The sequence below is a fragment of the Apis florea genome, unplaced genomic scaffold, assembly GCF_048593485.1.
Source record: "Apis florea isolate Af1SG1 unplaced genomic scaffold, ASM4859348v1 contig_2495_pilon, whole genome shotgun sequence".
Taxonomy (NCBI): Eukaryota; Metazoa; Arthropoda; class Insecta; order Hymenoptera; family Apidae; genus Apis; species Apis florea.
In genome coordinates, this window is record NW_028256595.1 from 1,046,749 (window position 1) to 1,073,131 (window position 26,383).

The 26,383-nt window shown below is 44.7% G+C and overlaps 2 protein-coding genes across 4 annotated transcripts in view; both read left to right on the plus strand.

Annotated features, from left to right (window-relative positions):
* LOC100872906 (bestrophin-4) overlaps positions 1-6,587 on the plus strand; it is a 10,191-nt gene extending 3,604 nt beyond the window's left edge. Inside the window, exons 3-9 of one of the 3 annotated variants that reach the window (XM_031918594.2) lie at positions 76-409; positions 481-705; positions 3,139-3,437; positions 3,580-3,609; positions 3,709-3,929; positions 4,002-4,273; positions 4,379-6,587. In XM_031918594.2, the coding sequence (XP_031774454.1) occupies positions 76-409; positions 481-705; positions 3,139-3,437; positions 3,580-3,609; positions 3,709-3,929; positions 4,002-4,273; positions 4,379-4,423 (1,426 nt within the window). In that variant the 3' untranslated portion in view covers positions 4,424-6,587. The remainder of the gene's footprint in view (positions 1-75; positions 410-480; positions 706-3,138; positions 3,438-3,579; positions 3,610-3,708; positions 3,930-4,001; positions 4,274-4,378) is intronic. The other 2 variants (XM_012491118.3, XM_031918593.2) reach the window with 2 other exon arrangements.
* A 346-nt stretch (positions 6,588-6,933) lies between these two features.
* Positions 6,934-26,383, plus strand: part of jing (AE binding protein 2 jing) — a 66,001-nt gene continuing 46,551 nt past the window's right edge. The window contains exon 1 of the mRNA XM_086906618.1: positions 6,934-8,472. Within this exon, the coding sequence (XP_086762744.1) occupies positions 7,094-8,472 (1,379 nt within the window). The 5' untranslated portion in view covers positions 6,934-7,093. The remainder of the gene's footprint in view (positions 8,473-26,383) is intronic.

Genomic DNA, 26,383 nt, shown 5'->3' on the forward strand with positions numbered 1-26,383 from the left:
TTTCTATAAACAAATAATCCGATCGATATTTGAACTAACTAACTAAGTTTCGCAATCTATTCTCTTCCTTTTCAGATACGTGTGCGTCTGCCTAACGCTGGTGCTGGCCATGGTGTCGCCCCGTGTGAAGAAACGATTTCCCACGTTGGAGCATTTCGTGGAGACTGGCTTGTTGTTGGAGAACGAATTGGTCATATTCCAAAGTCTGAACGCCAAGTTCCCCAAGCCTAGCAAGCATTGGCTGCCAATAGTATGGGCGTCGAGTATCGTGACGCGGGCGAGGAAGGAGGGCCGTATTCGTGACGACTTCGCCGTGAAAACGTTGATAGACGAGTTGAACAAGTTTCGCGGTCTCTGCGGCAGCCTCATGCACTACGATACAATTAGCGTTCCTTTAGTTTATACTCAGGTATACGCGCGACAAAGTCGTTCACTATATAGAATTTTATATACGGTATATAAGATAAACCTTTTTCGCAGGTGGTAACGTTGGCTGTGTATACGTATTTTTTAACGAGCGTCATGGGCCGACAATGGGTGCAGAATTCGTCCACGTCGACGATCGATCTCTACTTCCCGGTATTCACGACGCTACAATTCTTCTTTTACATGGGTTGGTTGAAGGTAGCCGAGACATTGATTAATCCATTCGGCGAGGACGACGACGATTTCGAAGTGAACTGGATAATCGATAGGAATTTACAAGTATTTTACACACGGCTTTCTAATCGACCCTTTCGCTACGGCAAAAATGTGCACGGTGCCCGAGAAGAGCGCGTTTACGCTTCGAAATTGTTAAAAAAAAAAAAATTGATGATAAAAACAAAATAGGTGCAGAGCGACTATAGTCGCCCGTAGTATCTCATTGATTATAATTGACCTGTAGCAGTGGTATTTATATATAGAACGACTATAGTCGCCTGTAATATTTCAATGGCATCTTATACAGAGTGATTATAGTCGCCTGTCAATAGTATTTTATATACAAATTATAGTCGCTCATAGTAGCATTTTAGGCAAAGCGATTATAGTCGCTTGTAACACGTTAATTATTTAGAGCGACTATAATCAATAACATCAATGCCATCTTATGCAAACTGACTATAGTCGTAGTATCTCAATGGCATCTTGTGCAGAGCGACTATAGTTACCCATGGCACATTAGTGGCATTTTATGTAGAGCGATTATAGTCGCCTGTAGCATGTCAGAGCGATTATAGTACTTCAGTGGCAACAAAAATGACTATAGTCACCTATATCAGTGTCTTCTTATGCAGAACGACTATAATCGCCAGTGGCATTTTATGTAAAGAGACTATAGTCATGTATATAGTACAGTGGCATCTTATACAGAGCGACTATAGTACTAAGTGGCAACTTATGTAAAACGACTATAAGTCGTAGCACATGTCAATGGAATTTTATATTAAGCGACTATAATCGCCTGTACTACATCAATGGCATCTTATATAGAGCGACTATAGTCACCTGTACTATATCAGTGACATCTTATACAGAGCGATTATAGTACTTCAGTGGCAAAAAAAATGACTATAGTCACCTATATCAGTGTCATCTTATGCAGAACGACTATAATCGCCAGTGGCATTTTATGTAAAGAGACTATAGTCATCTATATAGTACAGTGGCATCTTATACAGAGCGACTATAGTACTAAGTGGCAACTTATGTAAAACGACTATAAGTCGCCTAGTAGCATGTCAATGGAATTTTATATTAAGTGACTATAATCGCCTGTATTACATCAATGGCATTTTATACAGAACGATTATAGTCGCTTGTAATATCTCAATGGCATCTTGTGCAGAGCGACTATAATTACCCGTGGCACATTAATGGCATTTTATGTAAGACGACTATAGTTGCCCGTAGTGGCATTTTATATAGAACGATTATAGTCGCCTGTAGCATGTCAGTAACATTTTATATAGAGCGACTATAGTCGCCTGTAGTACCTCAGAGCGATTATAGTACTTCAGTGGCAACAAAAATGACTATAGTCACCTATATCAGTGTCTTCTTATGCAGAACGACTATAATCGCCAGTGGCATTTTATGTAAAGAGACTATAGTCATGTATATAGTACAGTGGCAACTTATGTAAAACGACTATAAGTCGTAGCACATGTCAATGGAATTTTATATTAAGCGACTGTAATCGCCTGTACTACATCAATGGCATCTTATATAGAGCGACTATAGTCACCTGTACTATATCAGTGACATCTTATACAGAGCGATTATAGTACTTCAGTGGCAAAAAAAATGATTATAGTCACCTATATCAGTGTCATCTTATGTAGAACGACTATAATCGCCAGTGGCATTTTATGTAAAGAGACTATAGTCATCTATATAGTACAGTGGCATCTTATACAGAGCGACTATAGTACTAAGTGGCAACTTATGTAAAACGACTATAAGTCGTAGCACATGTCAATGGAATTTTATATTAAGCGACTATAATCGCCTGTACTACATCAATGGCATTTTATACAGAGCGACTATAATCATCCATAATACCTCAATGACATCTTATATAGAGCGACTATAGTCACCTGTACTACATCAGTGACATCTTATACAGAGCGATTATAGTCTGTGACATTTTATATAGAACGAATATAGTCGCTCATAGTACCTTAATGGAATCTTATATAAAGCGACTATAATCACTACATCTTATACAGAGCGACTATAATCACTTGTAATATCTCAATGGCATTTTATATAAAGCGACTATAGTCACCTGTACTACATCAGTGACATCTTATACAGAGCGACTATAATCATCCATAATACCTCAATGGCATCTTATATAGAGCGACTATAGTCGCTCATAGTACCTTAATGGAATCTTATATAAAGCGACTATAATCGCCTATTCTACATCTTATACAGAGCGACTATAATCACTTGTAATATCTCAATGGTATTTTATATAAAGCGATTATAGTCACCTGTATTACATCAGTGGCATCTTATATATATATAGTCGCCCTATATATGTTTCATCTTATGTAGAGTGACTATAGTAGCGAAAGGGTTAAGATCGCGTTTTATTATATTATATATTATATATATATTTTTTTAATTCCATATCTCTGTAATGTCAAGGTTAGCTACCTGATCGTTGACGAGATGCATCACGAACATCCAGAATTGATCCGTGATCAGTACTGGGACGAAATCTTTCCTACGGAGCTTCCATACACAGCTGCAGCGCAAGCTTTCCGTGAAGAGCATCCGCAACCGTCGACGGCTGGAATTCAGTTGTCCGCGGCGCAGCAAGAACTGCAACCGTCCACAGCCAGGATCGATGACATGGCAGCGGATTTCCCGCAAAAATTTCGTAGCGACGTGGCGGACGATGCCGAGTCTGGTATACACTTTACAGCTACTGGAAAAATGTCAAGGTTGGTGGTTCTCAAATTAAACGCACTTACTTTACACAAATATATTTTACTTTACGCAACGTTGGTTTCTTTTTCTTTTTTTTCTTTTTTTTTTTTTTTTTCTTTTTCTTTCCTCTGTAAAAATTTTAAAACGCTTAACCAGGAGTGCTACCGAAAGTGGTAAAATAGCAAGGTAATAAAATATTATACATTTTCTTGCATCGAATATCGTGTATCACGATTTAGAGATTTGAAACATTATCACAGAAGAAACGCGTATATTTACTCGTAGAAGCGCGAGCAGAGTGAGCACACGGGATCGTACACTGAGCGGTGGCTCTACTCCGAGTATCATCGGGGATTCTCTGACGAGAGTGAACAGCGTGACCAGTGTGCTGAAACGATTATTCAGCAAGGATGACAGACCGGACGGTGGGACGTCGAGCGGTACTAAAACTCCTGGTAGACTCGCGACTTCCAGTTCTGCCGCTTCGTTGCAAAATCGAATTGTCGGTACGTTCAAATTTTCATCGCAATATTCTAATTACATTGTTCCAATTATTCTTCTGATCAAAAAATTTCCAGCGGGAGGGGGCTCGATGAGGATCGGAGTGATCAAAGAGGAAGCCGACGAGCAGATGACTTTGGTATCGATGAAGTCGGACAAGAAGCCTCATGTGCAGAGCATATTTTCACCGGGACCACCGCCACCTAGCGCCCCCGTCGCTGTTCCCGGCATGGAACATTCGCGAAACGGAGAGATATTTTCGTGCAGCGCTCCTATAACAGGTGGCGTGTTAGAAGGAAGTAACGGTGAAAGTACCAACGACAGACGATACGTGCCTGATTCAAGGCTGGTATTACACATACACACACTTACATATATATAAAACTTTAATTGTAATTACGATTATAATTTTCTTCCTTAATAATAATAATCATGGACGATTCTTTTCTAATAGAACGCAACGGACCACGCAATCGGCACGTTCGAGCATTATTTATGAACCAGCAACGAGCTACGTCGGAAGTGGAATCGGCAGTGATCTCATCAGTACTCGTACTTCGTCATGTAGCAGCATCAATTCGGACGACGAATTCTCAAAACTGAAATCGGAAAGGGAGAAACAAAGGCGCGAGAAAGTGGTACGAAGACTGGCTAGAAGCACCAGTGGGCATAATAATTTGATCGGTGAACATTCGAGAGGCTCCTTGGACGAGCATCTTCTGTTAACAGATATGGCGAATACCTCGCGTTTATCCATGATGCATGGAGAAAACGAGGATACGGGCGTAAACGAAAATGATGGTGTTTAGCAGGATCACAATTATCGATGGTTTATTATCGATGTTTAGTTTCAATAACGCGAACGAATGTTGAAAGGGGATGAATGCGAAGGAAAAAATAAACGTTGTAAACGTTATTTCTATGATATTTAAACGAGAAGACTACCGATCAATCGAAAGATCGAAGAAAAAAGTACTTAAGCGAATTTTGACGCCCTCTCTTATTTCTGTCTGAGATTGATTCAGATGATCATAATAGCTCTACAAGGTATTATGTTTATATACGAATTTTTTTTTACTAGAATGATATTGTAGAAAGAAATAGAGAGAAATGATGATAAGTCAAGTTTAATCATAATTTGTGATTATAAAAAAAGAGTGAAATTGAATAGAAGAGTGAAAGTATAGAATTAATAGATGAAATTTATAAGCATTTTCATTGTAAAGAAAAAAAAAAAAAAGAAAAGGAGAAATTACAACAATGTTTACATATACGTAAAATAAGCAAGATGTGCTAAGTTGCTATTATGATTTTACGTATATTGTAAATCTTGTTTTCCATTTTGCAAACAAAACTTTTCTATCCTATGTAATTTCTAAATGATTTATATTTAAAATGATTTATATTAATATATTTAGAAATATATAGAATGGACAAGATGTTACAATATGGATAAGATATTTGACTTTCAATAAAAGATACTCAAATATCGTATTAAACATCCAAAGATTACGTATATAAGTGCAAACATCGAAAATTATTGTTGCTATATTTAAACAATGAATTTATTATATATATATAAATATATATATATATATATACCGGTATACCTCTCACTTCAAACTCTACGTATGGTAAAATGACAAGAATTTGTAAGATCATTGTCATCAAAATATTGCCTTATATGATAGTTTTCTACATTTGCGTTTTTACAAATGAATTATAGCTGCCTAATGTTTAAAGAAAAAAGAAAAAAAAAAGGCTTATAGATGAATTCTTATTTTAATTGATTATTTAACTCTTATTTTTTACATATTAAGTAGTTATTAATATAAAAAAATTGAAAAGAATTCAAGCAATAACAGTATAATAATAATTCAAGTTAATTCATTTTTTTCAAACATTATGATAGATTATTTGCACAAGAGATTTTCAATGAAATATATAAAAAAGTGTTCAGGATCAATTAAAATCTTTGTTACAAAATGTTGAAGTGCCTGTCTTGTGCCTAATCTTATTCAATCAAAAGATAGTAGTATTCACTTGACGAATTGTTTCTTGTTAATTTAAGTTTCGATTACTTTGAATAATAATATGTGATCAATGTTATGCTCAAAATAAATATTTTTACAATACAATAATATAATGCGCTCGAGCACGCACATTCCAGGAGACGGAGAATAAATTTAGATCGAAGACAAAGTCGATAAAACGATCGCACGTTGATAAAATTAAGTTGATATTTTTCTTACGTTTATAACTTGTATTTATAATGTCGCACATATTTTCGACTAATTACAAATCTATATGTAAAGAATAGGAGAGAGATAAAAATTTGAAAGAAACTTCGAAACGAGTAGCACGTCGATAATAATATAGAGGAAAATTAGCGAAAAATTAACATATGAATTCTGTATATTCATGTATTGTGTATATACGCGTGTACAGAAAGAAGCTTACGTAGCATATTCAACATTCGGTACTGCCTATATATAGCTTACGTTAGACAATGCATCTTTTATTTTGGAATTACATTCCAGGACGCGAATAAATCCGATGGTGCTCATCGTTTAACAGTATTACGATGTACTAGAAATAATATCCTCTTGGATTGTCATACAAAAATTAATAATTTTTCTGAATAAATAAAAATATATTACAAATCAAATGGTTTTATATAATATATATATATATATATATATATATATATACACATATATATATACACACTTACATACGCATGTGCGTACTATTATCTACCAATATTTTTCTCTGCATATTCCCGATATCTTTTAACGGGAACATTTGAAATTGGACTAAAAATTATAATTGAATTTGTTTCAATTTTCCCGCTAAAAAGTAAAGATCGAAACGGCCGTGATGTGTCGCAAGAGGCGGCCGAATGGTTAGATGGGAAGGGTGTTCGTGCATGATCGGAACATTTCGATATCTTTCGGATACTGCCGTTTAGTTTCGGAGCAGGCGTCGGCAACTTCGGGAGTGGGGGTCGTCAGTGGGTAGCTGTCGGCGAGAGGTGGCGGTGGTTTTGTAAGGTGAAGAAAAGAGGGGTTAAGTGAGCCGTGCCGGGCCGTAGAATCGAGCTAGCGGTGGCGCGGCCCGTGCTCGTGCTATAGGGCCTCTGCCAGGCAATAGTGCAATCGTTTACAAGATGGCAGACGGTCCGTCCACGGAAGACGCGGCCACCGACCTAGGGGACAGTGATTCTCGTTTAACGAGGGAGAGACACAAACGTCAGGACGCTTCGTCTTCGATGACGTCCTTGAGCACGGGTCAGGATATCGCGAGACGCATCCACGAAGACGCTTCGATACTCGAGAATCATCCTCATCATTGGCAACAACATCAATATCGTCCTCTCCGTCGTAATTGTCATACCAATCCTCATCTTTCTCGTCGGCATTCTAGTAACGCTAATAACAGTAACAACAACAACAACAACAACAACAACAACAATAACAATAACAACAACGACAACAATAACAACGGTAATATCAACCATAATAATCATCATCATCACTATCATCGTCGCCACGAGCACGAGGATGAAAATTTTGATGGCAGCGAGCGCATTAGTAAGAATGAAAATGGTAGTAGTGGTTGTGTTAACACAATGTGTGTTATTCCGTTTACGTCACCGACCAGTGAAGATTACGAGGAAGAAGAAGAAGAAGAAGAAGAAGAAGAAGACGATGACGACGACGACGACGACGACGATGACGATGACGACGAGGATGACGATGAAGAGGATGAGGAGGAAGAGGAGGTAGAAAATGGAGTGAAGAAGGGTATATCGAAAAAGTGTCGCAGCGGTGCTCGAATCGATGTCATAAAGACAGGAAAAAATGAAGAGAGCGATAGCGATAATGGTAATAGTAACGGTAACGGTAGTAGTAATAATAATAGTGGTAACAGTGGTGATGAGGGTGGCGCGGTGACCGGTCACGCGACGCGCGGTGACAATGCCGGGTGCTTGGTCGGCGACGGTCGACGGTCGAGATGTGCGGTCGTCGGTGCTTTTCTCAATTCGAATGCTCCAAAGGAGAATGCGAGCAAAATGAACGAGTGCCGTGTAAATCCCGACAACGACGATGAGGACGAGGACGGGGACGAGGACGAGCGCGCGTTAGAAAAAGCGAGCCGTCTCGGATGCGATAAGAGTAGCGAGCCCGATAGAGATGACGAGGACGCCGCACGAAAAACGACGGACGGCATTGCTAGTGATGGTAGTAGTGATGGTGGTAGTAGTGGTAGTGGTGGTGGCGGTGGTGGTGGTGGTGGTGGTGGTGGTGGTGGTGGTGGTGGTGATGGTGGTGGTGGTGCTGCTGCTGCTGCTGCCGCTGCTGCTGTTTCTGCTTCTGGCGGTGGTGCTGCTGGTGCCGCTGGTGTTACTGCAAATGGCCTCGTTGCCGGCAGGCATCAGGGTAGCCCTTTCAAGGGACAGGTTAGGACGGCCGAGGACACCCTCGTCGGCCCTTGCGGGAAGAAGCGGTGCGCCGATCGATACGATAGCTCCGAGAGTTCTGACAGGTGAGTGAGCGAGAGAGTTTCTCTGGTCTTCGACGGACGCCTCGAGGAACGAGGCACGAGGCGGTAGGAAAAAATGAACGAACGAGAGAAACTAGACGACGAGAACTAAGTATGAGAAAACCGTGTATATATTTGCCTTCGTTTCATATTCCCCGATGCCCGATTTCTTTCCTCGATTTGAAATATTTTGCGTTTTTACCTATATAATATTTACGATCGTGAATCGAGAGCATTTGGTCAGTCGTGTATGTTATGTTTACGTTTCTTCAGACTAGTTTTTTCCTCGGCGAGTTCCGCATTGTCGGGAGGAGCCACTTATATTCCACGAAAGAACGCGAAGGTGTACAAAGTGTACAAATAAACATTACACGAATTACACGACGAATCTCAATGTTTTCGATCGAATAATCTGGACGTTAAAGAAATATACTTCTCGATCGGTGAATAAGTCTCGGTCCAATGTTCGGGGATCGCAATTAGCGCGAAGGCGCGTTCGACAGCAGGCCAGAGGTCGTTGTACCGCGGTTACGAGACCGACAACCGTGGCTGCGTTCGATCTGTGTGCACGGCGTGTTTATAGGTTCGTAGATGCTGCCAACTCGCCCTCTTGTTCTTCCTTTCTCTCTCTCTCTCTCTCTCTCTCTCTCTCTCTCTCTCTCTCTCTCTGCTCCCTCTTCCTTTTGGTGTTTCGTTCTTTCTCGTTTTGGCCTCTCCGTATCTGGTCTTCGTTCTAACTTATATTATATATCACGGTAGAAAAGAGTGCGTTTCACGACTCTGTTGCTATCCGAAAAAAAAGTGACAATGAAATTTCCGTTTTCCGGTCGAAAAGACCAACAATATTTAATTTCGTGACTTTTATCTATTTCAAATATGGAACTTGTTACACTCGCGCGTGCTAAAACGTATTAAACGTATTTTTCTACATTTCTGAATTTTCTAATTTTCTTTGCGACGAGTTTATAGCCTTCGTGCATTCCACGACGGATGCGTTGAACTTCGATTGGAACGTAATAAAAATTTAGTATCCTAACGGTTCTTCTCTAGAGGTACTAAACTCGAGCGTTTAGAGAAGAAAATATAATCTTACGATTGCGTTATTATTCTTTCTGTGTTTCTATTATAAGCGTAGCACCGTCCAGACGAAACTTCCGTTTCGTTAATCGATTGGGGAAAGTATTACGCGTTGTCCGCCTAACCTTGCTGCTGAATTCACGATTATTTTTCTTCTTTCTGTTTCTTCAGCTGTTATGCATTTCCGAAATATATGCGATTTGAATTCATTCGTATATTAATCTTCTTTCGAATTACTATCGTTAAGTAGGAAATTCTGTCAGCCAATATTTTAAGCAACAGTTTATCGTAAAGAAAGCAAGTTTATTTTTCCTCGCGAATCTTGAATCCGGTTGTTTTAGCAACTCGTTGCGTTTATCTCTCTTGTATATTTCTTCATGCTTGCTTTTCATTAGGTCGCCAGTGTATTTCACTCGGCTACGATCCCTGCTTGTTAAATTACACCTGGCATCCGCGCATAACAATGTTTTTTTCGTTTGGTTTAATCGCTCGCCTAGAGATAGTTACGTTTAACTTCGATAACGATTATCTAGTTACTGAGAAACCTAACGTGAACGTGCTTTTTTCCTTTTTCATTTTTTTTTCCGATATATCGAGCCATTCAGAAGTCAAATCGATTAATTTTATTTTTTACAAATTTTATAGATTTTTAGATTACAAGAGTACTTGATTTCGCGCTCGATCGATTTTCAACCAAAATGATTATAAAAGATTAAAATATAAAAATGTTATTTTTTTTTTTTTCATTTATCGTATAAGCTTTATCAAATATATCGTTTGAACGCGAGGATGTGTGGTTCGAGCGAGAAAGATGGTCGATCGTTAAATACTTTCACCGTGAAATAAATTTGTCATCGGTTTCGTCTTATCAACGAAACATGAAAACTAGTCGAACGAGTCGCTTCGAACGAATTTCTCGTTGAAAGTTTGTGCTCGCTCATGTGATTCGAGATACGCGTTCGTGTCTCCCTTTGTTTTAGCCCTTCTTCGACGATACCCCCGTTATCGCTCCGTGCACTCCCTTCGTCCTTTCTTTCTTCCATTTCTTTCTTTCCAAACGATTAATCGCAAACGATCGTGGACAAATTTAACTCTCCCGAGGATGATGACGAGGTTCGTCCTCATCTCCGTGCTTTTCTTTTTTTCACATCGACACCGGTTCATCATATCAACATTATTATCGATCGATGTCTGTCCACGGACCACGTGATCACTGACCGAGTAAAAGGTTGGAGCACGTTCGCTTCTCCTCTCGTCGAGATTATAAAGGGAGAACAAAGTAATAGTTTCGGTAGACGAAACACGAAGCGACGTGCTCACTCGTAATCGTGTCTATAACGGAGGGAACGGTTTGCACAAGCGTCACGTATCGAGAACAACGAATCGAGGCAAACGCGATACAAAACGAACACGCGCGTCTCTCGAGTGCAACGCACGCCCGTAATTTACGAGGCACTCGAGGACCGCCGCATCCTTTCGACTCGTAGTCCCGGGTGGTTCACGCCGCTAAGTACGGGGGCCATCTACGGTCCTTCTGGTAATATTTTCATGGCCGAGGGGAGAGGCGACTCCCGCTGCGGCCAAGCCCAACTGGGTGGATGAGGCTGTTTTTCGTGTTGTAATCGGCGGTGGCTGGCCTGGCATCTCGTACGGTTCACGGGCCGTCCCGTCTTCCATACCAGCCTTATCGCGCCTCCAATGCGTTCGGATAATCGGCCGAATTCGGTTCGACGCTCGTTAATCTTCGGTCGCAGATAGCCGACCGACCGACTTCGCCAACCAAATCGCTGCCCTCTTCTTCTCCTGTTTTCGTGTCCCTCCCTCCCCCTCCCCCCTCCGTTTTTCGATCGAAAAACTTCGCGTATTTTTAACCTTCCCGTTTTTAACGTTCGAATCGACGACAACCGATGATGGAATCGGTTGACTTTCGCTCGATGATCCGCGATATCCATTAATATTATTAGAAGCGAAGAAACGGAGCAGTGGGGGAGGGGAAGAAAGGCTGGTTCGAAACGCACGTAAGTATTTAATCAGGCCGGTTGGAAAAACGTTTGGAAACGCGTTCCTCGGTTTATTTTTTTCTCGGTCGGCCGAGGCTGGGAAGGCTCGAAACGAAGCGAGAGGAGAAAAGAAGCAGCGGGGGCGATCGGTCGCGACGCGAATCGCGTGGCCATGGCCGTGGCCGTGAAAGTGAAATTCGTGAATGAAACGAGTGGAACAGCCGGCAAACCGAAGTGAAGGTAAAGGTTGGCCGGTTTCGGTTTCGGCGGCCGTCTTCTCTTTCGCCCGCTCCTCCTCCCTGTATTTCTCTCCTTCGCCTTTTCGCGCCTTCCCTCGATTCTCTTTCCAACCGTATCTCCCAAGGTCGGATACGTTATTCACGCGCGCGTTATTCCACGATCGCTGCTGGTATCGGGAGCGGTTTTTCACGAGGATGACACGGTTCGGCCGGTGGAGTGGGGGGAGAGGAGTGGATCGGCGAGGCACGTGGGCGGCTGAAAAGCGGCGCATTGTGGCGCGGCGTAAAATGCGCCGGTTAACGAGGAGGTGGACGGAGGCGGCGGGCGAGGGGGGAGGGTGAGCAAAAACGCAACTGTGCATGTCGCAACCGCGAGTTTAGAAAGCTTCGAATCGAATAGACGAGCTATCCTTCGGCCTCGAGCGCGCGGCGTTCACCGTTTACCCAATCGAACGAACGATCGTCGCGAGCATTTACAATGCTCCTCTTGTAAAAATTCGCAGCGGGAGCGTGGGTGGGTTAGAATCGACCCCGTTTCCTTCTCCCTCGGCCAATTCCAATTTCTCTGTCTACAGATTTTATCGTCGAAAGGGGAGGGCGGACAATTTGTCAAAATTTCCAGTCCTTTTTCCCGCCATGCGTCACGCTCGATCGAAGGAACGCTTCAAATCTCCGCCAGTCTGAATTGCGTTGAACGCGTTCCAAAATTCTTCCTCTCTAGAACTTTAAAGAAGAAAAAAAAAAAAAAGAAAGAAAGAAAGAAAATCCATCCATTCCGTTTCCTTCATCGTTTTCGATTTTCATCGATCGGTTGTGCATCGCGTAAGAATCGCGAGGCGTTTCGTCCAACAACGCTCGTCGAGAAAAAGAAAAAGGAGACGAGTGCGCGGTGGTTTTTTCAGCGTGACGAGGAAGAGGAGTCGACCGTTTGGGGAACACCGGTAGCGCAACGGACGGTTGTTGGATCAATACGAGCCAGGGCTGGCGGCCCTTTTCGAGGGCTTGCCTCTCCCTCGATTCGCGCAACAAGTTCTCTAACGGGTGTCCCGCGCGATCCCTTCCCCTTCCTCCTCTTAATCCAATCAACGCGTCCAACCAAAACCAAAATCGTCTCCCAGGATTAATAATTACAAAAATTCCAATTTCAACAGAATTCCTCTTCGCTTCACTCCTCTCCTCGAGAAAGGAAGAAATTTTAATTTAGGGAAAACGATCGATCACGTAATCGGGTGCGGATCACGTGGGCGGTGATTAATCGCGACAACGGGTAAACACGCGCGCGAGAGGTCAATGGAGCGGGGAGGACACGCGGGGGGAGGAGGGCGGTCTCGTTTTCGACGGGAAAAAGTCTCTCGCGAACCGAGGAGCGAAAAGAGTGGAAAGAGCGGCGGGCTTGCTCGGCTGCACCGCACGCACCGTTTCCAGACGGCTCTGCCTATCTCGAGGACGGCCGGGCGCAGGCGCGAGCCGGCCTGCAACCTAGGCCTAGGGTTCCTGCCACGTTTCGCAACGCGCCGCTTTCGTAATCCAATGCTCTCTATCGCGACGACCGCGTTTCTCGTTCGCAACGGGTCGAGCGCAACGGCAGAAGTGCTCTCCGGTTTCGCTCACTCCTTCTCGCGTTTCCATTTCGCGTCTCTCTCTCTCTCTCCTTCTCGAAGCGATAAAGGATCGAGTCGAGGTATCCTGTAGAAATATTTTTGGACTTGTTCCAAGTGGATAAGTTTCGAATTAGGGAAGAGGGGAGGGGAGGAGCAGGATGGAAGGAGAGAGAGAGAGAGAGAGAGAGAGAGAAGCGTTAGAACGCGATTGGCGCGTTGGTATTACGACACGGAATGGAAGGAAAGGGAAGGTAAACGTTGCCTTCGATCTGTGGCGGGGCTCGCGACTCTCGGGCAGCGCGTTACGTAGGCAGTTTGTCATCCGTAGGCGCGCAGCCGTGACCACACACCTTTCTCCTCTGGCGAATAATCGCCACGCGACCTTTACTCGCGTGCGTTGCCCCGCACTGGGTTACCGGTGCGCCAACTGGGACGCGATTTTCCACTAAAAATTCGATCGATCGCCTCGAGAAACCGTCTCGATTTATTCTATTATATCGTAATAGTGTAAAAGTTTTAATGATAATAATGATGATAAATATTCGAGGCAGAGAAATGTTGAGCGTCTGGTTTAGGGACGAGCAACTAGACTGGAAAGGCGGCAGAGGCCGGGCCGACGTTCCCGTCCGGCATGAAATACTCGATTCGATTAACTCGTATCCCTCCCCCCTCTTTTCGTTTCCTTTCCGGAGCGCAACGATATTTCCTTTCTTTCTCTCTTTCTTTCTTTTTTCAATCTAAGGTAAATAAAGGCTTGCGCGATAAAATCGATTCCTCTTCCCCTTCCTTTTCGATTCGGAGAGGACGTGTTTTTATTTCCCTCTCGGCGTTTCAATTCGCGTTTAATCGTTGCGTTTGTACCGTTGGCCAGCGATCGAAGAGGAGAGAAGAATTCACGCGGGTCCCGGTTCAGAGTTCCACGCAGAAGGTTTAGTAGGTCGAGATAGTCGTCCGGGAACGAGTTTCATTTTCTATCCCGTCGAGTCAAAACCGAGGAGACGCGTTCGTTGTGTGCGTGCGGGAGAGAAGAATAGGGGAGGGGAGGGGAAGGGAGGAGAGGAGGAGATCTCTCTAACTCCGCTATTTATCCCTTGAACCCGCTCCCCGGCCCTCCACCTCCTCGATTTCGCGGTCAGAATTTGCGGAATGTCCGAGGCTGGAACCAGTCCATCCGGTTTTTTAATTGCAAAAAGGATCCGCCCGGACCGTGGAGCGAAACCTTGCTCCTCGAGCCTAAACTTCGCAGACAGGACTCCCCTTTGCACGCTCCTTCCAGATCGGAAGCTCTCCGTGTGTGTGTGTGTGTGTGTGTATCCTTTATCCTCTCCCTCGTACTTCACCGTCCAACTTCGCCAACCCACGCTTATAACCATGTCCTTTCTCTCCTATCGTCTCTCCCTCCCCGTTTTCCGTTGTACGCGTTTCTCCTTGTACTGCGACCCCCCACCCGGTGTTGTTCGATCGAGAACAGCTGATCGAGAACGAAAAAGGCCGGCCGTGCGAACTTCGCCTTAGATAAGTTTTCTCTTTCTTTCTTTCTTTCTTTCTTTTCTTTTCTTTTCACGCAGCGATAACAATTATCGTCGTTTCGCCTCGATAGGCGATGCGCTCCCTCTACCCGATCCATCCGTTCGCGAACGTTCCTTCTGCCGAGGAGAGGGAATCGATCGCGACCCCGTTCCACGTTTCTAATCCTATTTGTCGCGCGGCGAAATCGATCGACGCGCCCTCACCTCCGCCCGACGATTATTTAATCCGACGGTCAGCTGTGCTCGACGACAGCTCCTCCCTCCTCTCCCAGTGTCATTGATAAAATCGCTGATTTCCTCGAGACGAGGATTTGCGCCGCGAGAATAAGCCAGATATCGATAATCGCCTCGACCCGATGCGCTACCGGATGCGCGCGTGTAAACAAAGTCGAGTGAAAAAACCGCGAGGGAACAATCTTACGTTATTACGAGATATTACGCTTCCTATTTTCCACTCGTTTAATAAGTGGAGGAGGTTTTAAGGTCTATTTTTCGTCGATCGAAGGAATTCGTTCGTTTCGATCGTCCGGTTGGATGGATCGCGAAACGAAGCCAGACCGTTGCGAAACAAGAAACTCGGAGAGAAGTGGAAGATGGTGTGGTTGGGAAGAAGGGGCGATCGATGGCGCAGGTGTCGATCGACGCTCTCCTCGGGACGACGAATATGCGTATTTGCTGTATCGTATTTACAAAAAGGACAGGGAATTCGAGAAAGAGAGGAAAGGTGAGGGGGGAAGGGAAAATTCAACGATAACAATTAATAATCGCGCGGGCAAGTCACGCGCGAATGCGGACCGACAGCCCGGCTTGATTATGATTTAACGATTTCGTCACGGCTCGCCACTCGCTCTCCGCTCACCGCTCTCCTTTTCACCACGGGGGGAAAAAGTAATTCGCGTTTGCGCGGACACTGCCAACAAACGACTGCCCAATCTTCCCTCCCCAATCCCCTGTCGAACCTGTGCGCTCGACACGGCCGCAACGAGAAACGAGCAACCGTGAATTCTTTTTCTTTTCGTCTCTCTCTCTCTCTCTCTCTCTCTTTCGTGTAACTCGATCCGCGACACCGGGTCAAAGACTGTGTTTCGCGAAAATGCCGTGGACGGAGCGGAGAGCAGAGTAGAGTAGGGGAGGGGAGGGGAAGGAAAAATAAGAGAGAGAGAGATTTGAAAGGGGTTTCGCGTTCACAAAGGTCGGTGGAGGAACACCCTGTGACCTGGAAGAGCACGGTGTGGTTTACAAAGCAAAAGGAAAGCACCGATAGATCGTAGCGTCAGGCTCCTGGCCCTACCGCTCTTACGCTCCCTAAAACTGGTTTCGTCATTTAGCAACGCCCCTTTCGTGGGCCCTTTGCCTCCTCTTCCTCCTCCTCCTCCTCCTCCTCCTCCCTCTTCTTCTTCTCTTCCTCTCCCTCCCCCGGAGAACCATCGCGGATTTTAAATACCCTCGGAGAAACACGAGAAACCGTCCCGGCCGCTGTATTATGCCGCTCTTTACCTCTCGAATAAATCATGCGATTCCACGTGTATTAAACGGTCGGCCGGGAAAGGAGGCCGTTGTTGGTAAGACCGAAAGAGCGAGGTCAGGCGCCGCGCTAAGAGAGAAGTTGCTGGGTGTGTCGGACCGATTAGCAGGTCCGATCAATTTCCGATTTAATTTATCGCCGATTCGTGCAACGATGCGTCGATCCGACGCCCTTTTTAACAAGTTACACGCTTCTAAGCATTTTTGTAAACACGGCCTCGATTGTCGTCTCATTTTTCCCTCTCGAAACGTATTTTAAACAACAAAGAAAAAAGATTACGTTTCGTCGTTTCGACTCTATCGATTTTTGTCCTAATACGGTTTCGCGTCCTTCTTCGTTTCTTCCATTTTGTTTTTTATCGCTCCCGACCGAGCGATCTTTTTTCTATCCACTTCGCTCGCGACGTAACCTATTCGCTTCGGGGGGAGAAGGGAGGAGAGAACGGAAGAGACGAACCGTTGGTTTTTTTCTCCTAGAAACGACCGTTTCTCGTCTCGCTACGTTTGTAAAGATCCTTCTTTTTTCTTTCTCTGTCTCTCTCTCTCTCTCTCTCTCTCTCTCTCTTTCTCCATTTTCTTCGACTTCTTTCGCCGCGACCGTTACTAATTTTCAGTAGACACGCGAACAAAATTCCCTCACGATCGTTCTCGCGAGACGACGAGACTCGAGAAAATTCGAAAACCACGAATTTTGTGAATTTTCATCGGGAATAGCTGGCTGGATAATCCTGGCTGTCCTGAATCTTTTCAGTTTTCCGGATGAAAGAAGAGCTGTTGCGAAGAGACGGTTGAGGAGGAGTTCTATTTCGCGCGTCACGTTTCGAAATACGAGGTTTAAATGGGTCACGTGTCAATCTCGGCTCATTTAAATTTCATCCGGCAGCTGCATTATTCCGAAACCGCTTAAATTCGCCAAGTATATATATATATAAGTGGAAGAACAACGGCAAATTTGATTGGTGAGGACATATTTGGAAGAAAAGATTCGATGTATTGATAGATTTCTCGGTCGTGTGAATTGTTCGTAAAAGTTATCTTTGAAAAGCGACGTAAATTGCAGGTACGAAACGAAATCGTTCTTTTTAAATAAAGCAAGGCAACCGTTCGAGATCGAGAACGTTTCCCGTCCTGTTTTGCAACGTCGAAATTTTCAACCGCCACACGACAATAACAGCTCTTCTTTATGGAACCATTATCTGCCATTCGACGTGCCAGCTGGTCGCCTCTAATGAAACTGCAACATCCGGTACAGCTTCGTTGGCCGTAGGGTACGGACCGATTTTTCCTCCTTTTATCAACATGGACAGAAAGAGAGAGAGAGGAGAAGCTCGTCTGGTTAAAATTGGAAAGACACCTGACGCTCCGAAAACTGGCGATATTTTTGTTTGAATCTGTATTAACGTGTATATATATATATATATATAAGTAACTTTCGTAAATAATCCTTCTCCTTTGTTAAAATATCCATAATCTATATCCATCATTTTCCAAGATAAAGTTTCCTTTGCTTTTTTATAATTAAAGCGTGCAAAATTAGAAACGAAACGGTGTATTTATTCTAATAATAGTCCAAAAAAAAAAAGAACGTTTTAACTAAAGAAGACAGCGATGGCGGAAATTGATTAATAAGACGCGGAGCGGGCCAAATTTAGCGATAGATATTTCGATAATTTCGACGATAATTTATTATATTCGAAAATATAAAAAAATTTATAGGAAAAGAAAGAGTCTGTGGTCGATGCTTCGTTTTTACGCGTTCCCTTTGGTTCTCCTCGAGTTCGGAAATTGGAAGCTCGTGGTGGAATCTTGTAATTCTGCCCGGAAGGCTCTTCCGTCGATCGCGTCCAGTTTCGGTAGCGTAATTGCTAACCGCATCACGGCCTCGCGTCTTCGTGTTCCCTTTTTTCCTCCGTTTCGATCTCAATTTTTTCTCTCTCTCTCTCTCTCTCTCTTTCCCTTTTTTCTCTTCTTCTTCTTCTCACAGCTCTACGAGGCTCCCGTCGACTCTCGACACGTTTCACCACGACCTCTGACATTCTCGCCGATCGAAGTTCGTTTCCCTCGAGCCCGATCAATAGAAGGTTTCTTTTGTTTCGTCGAGTTTCACTCTATATCTATCTACCGGGTTAACCTCTCCTTTTCCCTCCCTCCCTCTCTCTCTCTCTCTCTCTCCACAATTTATTCCGAGCAAAACGGTTTCGTTCGAAAAGATGGAAACGGGCTCGATAACCGCGAAGAAGATTGAGAGACTCGTATCGATCAACGCGAAATTTGCACGTGAAATTTCATTAATGGCCATGAACCGGTAAAATGGACCGGCAGCGTTTGATCTTGCAAGAACCGGTGGCCAGGGTGCATAGAAAATTACGTCACAGTAGAACGGTCCGCCGACCTCGGGGCTGACGAGGAGGGGAGGAGGGGGGGGGGGAGAGGAAGGGGACGTGTAGCACACCCGATATCTCGTTCCTTCCCTACTCACTCTCTCTTTCTTTTCGCTGCAACGAAGGAGGGGGGAGGGGTGGACGCGTACGAGAGGGAAAAAAAAGCCACCCTCGCTCTCTGCAAAGTATTCCCGCTCCTAGGAGGCTGCCCTTTGGACACGACTAATCGATACAGCCGGTTCGATATGGACCTCGGTGGCGTACAGCCACCCGCAAAACTTTCCTCGCGCCCCCGATTCTCTCTCTCTCTCTCTGTCTCGTATTTTTCAGAGTCAGATTCGATTTCACGGAGAAAGGCGCGAATTAAAAACGAGTTCGATCAGAGATCCATCCATAAGGTGGTAATATATAACGACGAGAGGATGTAGGATAAGTGGATGTTGGTATTTATTTTCTCGAGGATCGAAAGTGGAAACTGATTGGGAAGCGATGTTTCGCTTATTCGCTAATAAAAACGGACGCGCGCGCGCGTGTGTGTGTGTATCGTGCAAAGATTCCGAGCAGTCAAATTACAGGTACAAAGTTGTAACACGAGGGCGAACGGAGACGGAGATGGAGATATCGGAGGAGCAACACCTGGTTCCCGCACCTTGCAAACTGGTCTCTCGCGCCTTTCTCCCCACCCTTCCGCTCCTTCTACGGAGTTACACCGACTCCTCCAGCCCGGATCTTCTCTCGCATTCTGTGCACGCACCTTTAATTTCGCGCCTCGCTGACAGACCGCGACAGACAAAAAACGTGGCCCTCTATATTCTCTTTCCTTCTCTATCTTCCTTCCTTCCTATCCTATCCTATCCTTGTCTTAAATTGCGCTCGAGCTGAAGCGCGAACAACTTCGGGATGCTCGGTCGAGGGAACGGTTAATACGCTGTCTTTCTCGCTTCGTCTCACGACGTTTCGTCGTGTCGCGAGACCCGATGTTTTTTAATCCATTCGTATATATATATATATATATTGTTCTATCGAGTGCAGTGGTATTAGGTTCGTGAAGTTGGCAACTTTAGATCAGATCAACCGAGTGGTTGTAAACTCTGCTTAACCTGTATCTTACATAGCGTTATATTTTCTTGTATCGGTTTAAGTTTGTTTTGATTCAAGTTTTTCGAGAAGCGAACGAATTTTAGAATATTCTAATTTTAGTACGAGTTTAAGCTGGGCCAACCATCGTACGATTGAAACGTATCGAAATGTTAGGTCAGTTTTCGAATTAGATTACGAAGATTAATTGAAAGTGGAAGCAACGGACAATTTTCAGACATTCGAGTGAAATGAAGAAATTGGAAAAGGAGAATCAAAAGTTGCGGTGTTTGGTCGAATTTTGAATAGAATTATAACTTGTGACGAGAAACGGATACTGTATGATTGATGATAGAACAGTGAAAATACGTAAACGCAGTGAACGAACACGTGTTTAATAAATTATTGCGCTTGTCTGTTACAATATATTTGAAAGTGTAAAAGAAATAAAATACAAATAAAATTGTGTGATTTCAGTGAACTTTAAATAAATATTTCTAACACGATTACATCGACGACTGTATCCCACTGCCAAGAAATTGATTAAGAAACAACCTCCGTTAGTCGATGGACACACATCATAAACCACCAGATATTTCATCAACCGATCATCACTCGTTTTGCCATTTACAGTTGTTTTCAAAAAATAGAATCGAAGAATTTCTCTTAAACAATAAAGTTTTATAAAAATGGAATAATTAGAATCTCGTTTCTTCGGGAAATGGTCGTTAAACGTGCACGTGTTTCGATCGAATAAAGATTATAGTTTCGAAAACGCATTATTTTTCTTCGTCCATGGCAATTTCAACGATGAACACGACAACACCCTATATAATATACACGTGTTCGAATACTCGACTCGAATATATTGGGAAGAAGAGAGAGAGAAAGACTGTGAAAAGAAAGTGACGCGAAGGATCGGTCATTCCGCAATTTAATATCGTTGCTCCCCATCGTTACACGTCGATCTCCCTCCACGGCTTATCTCGCTCTTAAGGGACGAAGAGTTGGGGAAACGTTGTGCTCGGTAGGGTGTTAAATTCGTGCATCTGTGAACCAAACCTCCCGCTTCCTTCCATATTCCATCCAAACTTTTGATCCTACCCAAACCAAGCTCGAGCGAAACCTTAAAAGAATCGAATCGTGAAGGAGCGGCGTGAACCAACGACGATTCAGGCTCGGCCTCGAACAACCTACGAGATAGATGCGTATCCAGGACGATTACAGGACGCCGCTCACCCTTGCCAAGCACGAGTATCCAGCGGAGACGAGGTGGATACGGGGAACAGATGCAGGGTACATTAATCGTGCGACTAGCATGGGGGTTCCTACCCTCCTGATCGATATTATTGCAATCGCCATTGCCCCGTGGCCCACCATTGTGTTTGATCCAACCACGAGCCAAGCTTCTTCTTCCTTTCTCCCGATTCCTCTCCTTCTTCTTTTCCTTTCTCTTCCTCTTTTTTTCTTCCGCGCCAGGGCGTAATAAAATGGAAACGAATAATTGCCCCCTCTCCCCTCTCCCCCTTCGTATCTACGTTGGAATAGAGGAGAGGAGGGAGGGGGGACGACGGGAGGAAAACCGTGAAGGGGGCAGCCTCGCTGACCATCGTTTCGCCCGGATCCCCTTTCCATCTCGTTTCGTTTATTCCACGGGATCCTCCTCCCCACGAGGGGGTCGCGTGCAACGCGCGTGAGTCATGCGTCATGCGGCGTGGACGCGTGCACCACGACCCCCCGTCTCTCCCTCCCTCCCCTCCCCCATTCTCTCCCCTCCCCCCTCCCCCATAGAAGAAGAGGAGGAGGAGGAGGAGAAGGAGAAGAAAAGAGGAGATTCGGATCTGAAAAATTTATCTCCTATAAAGATGTTGTCCACGATGATTTCGACGATTCGAACGACGCTCCTCTTCTCGTGGGGCTTTCTCGCTACGACGAGGGGTGCGACAAAGGGGTTAGGTTTATAGGGGGGAGGGAGAGGGTGGAATCTGCTGCAGCGCGACACGGAGGGGGAGACGGGAGATGATGTCACCGCAGGGGATGGCTAATTTAATGACTGCTGATTGGCTATGCATGGGATACATGAATGGGTGGCCGACCGATTCTCTTCCCACGTCTCCGCTCGAACCGGGACGCGGATCACGGCTAATTTTGCCCCGATTGTGCTTGCTCCTCCCTCTCTCTATTCTTCCTCGAGAGAAGAGACATTGCGTTCTATATTTAGATTATCGATCGACGTTCGCGCGATCCTTCGTTTCTGGAGGAGGAGGATTTTTTTTCAAATCTGTTACAGTCTCGCGGGAGAATCGTTGCTCGGCTGTAATTACACGCCTATTGCGCTACTCTGCACGATGATGATTCGACCCCCGACGAAACTATACGCTACTCCTCTTCCCTCCGTATACGCGTGCACGAAAGAAGAGGTATTTGTTTGCGCGACGATTACCCTCGTTTAGCCCGGAGGAACGCCCTTGGAGATTCCCTCCAACTCTGAAAAAATATATATTTTGGAAGAAGAGGAGTTTCGAAATTCGTTCTCCTCCATCCCCTTTTTTAATCTTCGCAAAATGTTATTTCTTCGCATGGGAAGAGTCATGTCGATTGGAGGAAAAAGATTTCGAGCATTTCGAATATTTTTTCGAACGGCAGCGAGAGAAGGGCTTTGCTGCGTGTGGGAGGAGAAAAATCGATCGATGGAACGAGAGAATAGCGTAAAAGCGTTTCCGTTTTAATGCGAGTTGCACGTGATGGCTCCCATGCGTTTCGCCGTGATACGAAGGGAAAAAAGGAAAAAAAAAAAAAAAAAAAAAAAAAAAAAGAGGAAGAAAAGATAGTGGTTGGTCGAAAAGGGGGAGGAGAAGCGTTTGGTTCGAAACGCTTTTCCTTTGACGCGACTCGGCACGATCGAAAAAAAAACGCGTAATTTTCCTCGCGAGAAACTGTTATCGATCTTACGTGGCACGTGTATATATACACATATGCACGCTATATACGTGTGCTGGTTGCGCGTGTCGACCGATCGAAACCTCGCCCCTCGCCTCGTCCCAGGGAAGCGATCGCTTAGCGGATTTTTCCTAACTTCCGGTGGGCTTCTGCCGAGCCGTCCGCTCTCTCGACAGCTGAACGACAAGTCGAACACATTTTATGCGTAACGCGTTACGTCCTCGCGCGATACGCCGTCTGCCACGCCTCTCTCTTTCTCTATCTATCTTTCTCTCACTCTCTCTTACTCGCTCGCTCGCGCGTATCCTCTCTCTCTCTCTCTCTCTCTCTCGACCTTTTCTTGCATCCGTTGCTGCGCCGTTGCGTAAGAGTGTATGTACGCGCACGAGGCACTCGCCGTTTTTTCTCTCGTTCAGCCGTGGCACGTGCCAACAGCTGACGAACGGCCGAAGATCGCCTGTTCTCGCGCGACACGTTGATCGCGTTTATCGCCGTGTCCCTCGATTATTTATCCATCCACGATTTTATTCCTTTTTCCCGTCCCGAGGACGAAAAACGACGTTTCTCTTTTATGGAATATAGAAGTCGATCGATTACTCGATACATATATATATATATATATATATATTATTTTCTCTCGCTAATTTAACCAATTCCAGCACGGTATCGTTCGCTCTTTTTCGCAGGGTTTTTCCTTTCGAAAAACGTCAGCGTTTTCCCTCGAAGGCAGAAGTCCTCTCGTTCGATCACCCTTCTCACGCTCCCCTTTGTCCTCGGGGTTCGCCAACGTCGGCTTTTTCTCGCGCGACACGCGCTCTTCTTCCTTTATCTTTTATCTCGCCTGACCACGCGTCGGGGCTCCCCCTTCACCGCGCGCGTCCAATTCTCTCCTCCCTTCTTTCGCGATGCTCGCGATTCTCGCGAGGATTTAGAATGGACGAGGGGATTAAGCCGCTTTAAATCTCGATCGGGTTGGAGTGGCCCTTTCGATGCAAATCCATCGAGTTAGGAGGAAACAAGAGTTAGGCGGTTGGACGGCGGAGCACACGCGCCACGGAAAATGGTGAAAAATGTAGGTAGGGCGGGGTCGGGAGAGCTGACTCGGCCGTCGAATGATAAATAAGTGAAACGGGGCGGAACGAGAGAATGTTTAACGAAATGCTCGACGGTTTTTTTAAAAAAAAAAAAAGCGTCTTGAACGGTGGGCAAAGTCGAAGGTCGGAAAAACGTTTCTCCTCCAATGTTATTATTCAAATATCTCCGCAACGTATAACGGATATTAACGTGAATTTCCGCGACGAGTACGTGGAATAAATTAACTTTTTATCGGGTAAAATTGCTTCTTAAACAAGCAATTATGAAGAATCGCGATGCCCTGTTCGTTTCAAATATGTGACAAATATTAACGCAAATTTTGAATGATGGATGACACGGTATAAACTACTTTAACTTTTCAGCAAATAATCGTTTCCTAAATTAATACTAATCTAAATTTACTTAACAGTTTCAAGCGTCAATTGACCGAGATAGGATTCCCTCTTCGATTCAAATATCTAGCAAATTTTGAATAAATTAACTTTTTCATCGAGCAAAGCAATACCGATCGTTACTTGGCAGTTTGAAGCGTCGGTTGAAAAGGATGGGATCGGTAAGATGGTCAGTCGGTTGTAACGTTACGATCCAGAGTGGAAGCGTTGACCGGGCCCGCCGCCCCCGGCGCGACGGAGAAACAAGCGGCGGGGGGAGGGGATCGTACGGCGTGTTTTTCCTGCGGTGAGAAGGTTGTCCGGTATAAACGGTCACGCGTTGGATTCCGGACTGGCGAGTCAGCCACCCGGTTTACACGCGGGCCCGAAGAAAGCGACTTTGACGTTTTCCTCGTCAGTGGTCTGAGAAACGCGCAGGTGCTGTACGTACGTACCTACACAACAGCCAGCTTACTACTCTTCTCCCTCCCTGTTCGACTGCGCGCACCTTTCTACCCGCTATCTCCTTCTTCTCCTCCTTCTTCTTCTTCTTCCTCCCCCCATTGCCCCGTCCAATCGAATCGAGTCGAATTCGTTTTGACACCGATGTCGCCACCAGAGACCAGAAACTCTGAACGCCAATCCGCTCACCCCGACACGCTCTTTCTTGCTCCGTCTACCATACGTTTTACCATCTATTCTTCTTACATATACTATACATTTTACCATGTATTCTTCGTGTATATATATATTATACATTTTACCATGTATTCTTCGTGTATATATATTATACATTTTACCATGTATTCTTCGTGTATATATATTATACATTTTACCATGTATTCTTCGTGTATGTGTATAAAAGTGTAGTACGAGAAAGTACGAAGGGGAGTTTTCGCCCCAAGCGGGATTGGAAATCGCGGTATAATTAATAAGTATACGTTCGGGAAGGATCGGATGGGGAGGGATCTAATTCGATTTTTGAGATCAATGGAGCCTCTGTTCCGACGTAGGTTAGCCCGTTTCTACTAAAAGCTCCACCTAATCACGGGCCCTGTTACTTCCCCTGTTGGCTTCCTTGCGCTATGGCAACTAATCCCACCCTTCGCTCTTCCCTGCTCTCTTTTCTTCTCGTCGAAGCGTGGCTGGCATAAGGTATCGCGAGCTATCATGAGCTCTTGGAACGTACGAAACGACTGGATGGATTCTCCGTTTCCTTTGTATTATCCACCGATGTTACGAGTTTTATTCTCTCTCTCTCTCTCTATATATATATATATATAAAATAGATCTTATTCCTTCGATTTCGATCACGAACCACGCTTTGATCCTTCCCTTTCTCGAACAGTTTCGAGGTAGAGATTGCTAATTGGCCCGCGAATATTTCCCCCCTGCGCCTCGAGGGGGGAGGGGAGGCGAAGTTTGTAAGGTTTCGCGGGGGAAATGGCCGTTGAGCGGAAAAATGGGTGGCGAGACGTCAAGAGGGGGACGGAGGGGGCGGAGATAAAGTCTGCGCGAGTCCTCTATTCTCGTCTTGGCGACGGTACACCGTCGGGGGGAAAGGCGAGAGGACAAAAGGAGAGAAGATGGAGACGTTAGGAATTCGGCGTCCTGGAAAAATTCCATCGACAATAAGGACGTTTAATCGCGCTTTACGTGGAAAAAAGAGGGCGGGGATGGCAACGTTGAATCGCGTTTCTTCGACGGCAAGAATGCATCTCTCTCGTTTCGCTTCTCAACTCCTCAGACATCTTTCCGCGATAAGCTTCTTTCCTCGTTTCTTCTTCCTCTTCGTTTCTTCTCGACAGCAGCGTCGAACGAATTACTTGTACGCTCGCGGATCTCGATCGTTTCCGGAAAATGTTTACTTTTCGAAATGATATTTCGAGATAGAGATGGCTCTCTCTTATTGGAAACATTCGAATAATACTGAATCGAACAAAATTATTTTTCTTCTTTTTTTTTTTTTTTGAGTTTATACTTAGGAGATTTAAGTTTTTGGAAAACAATACGTGCTTTTTATTATGATAGTTATTATATCTCGTTAAAAATGTGTGTAACGTGAAGATAGGATATTAAA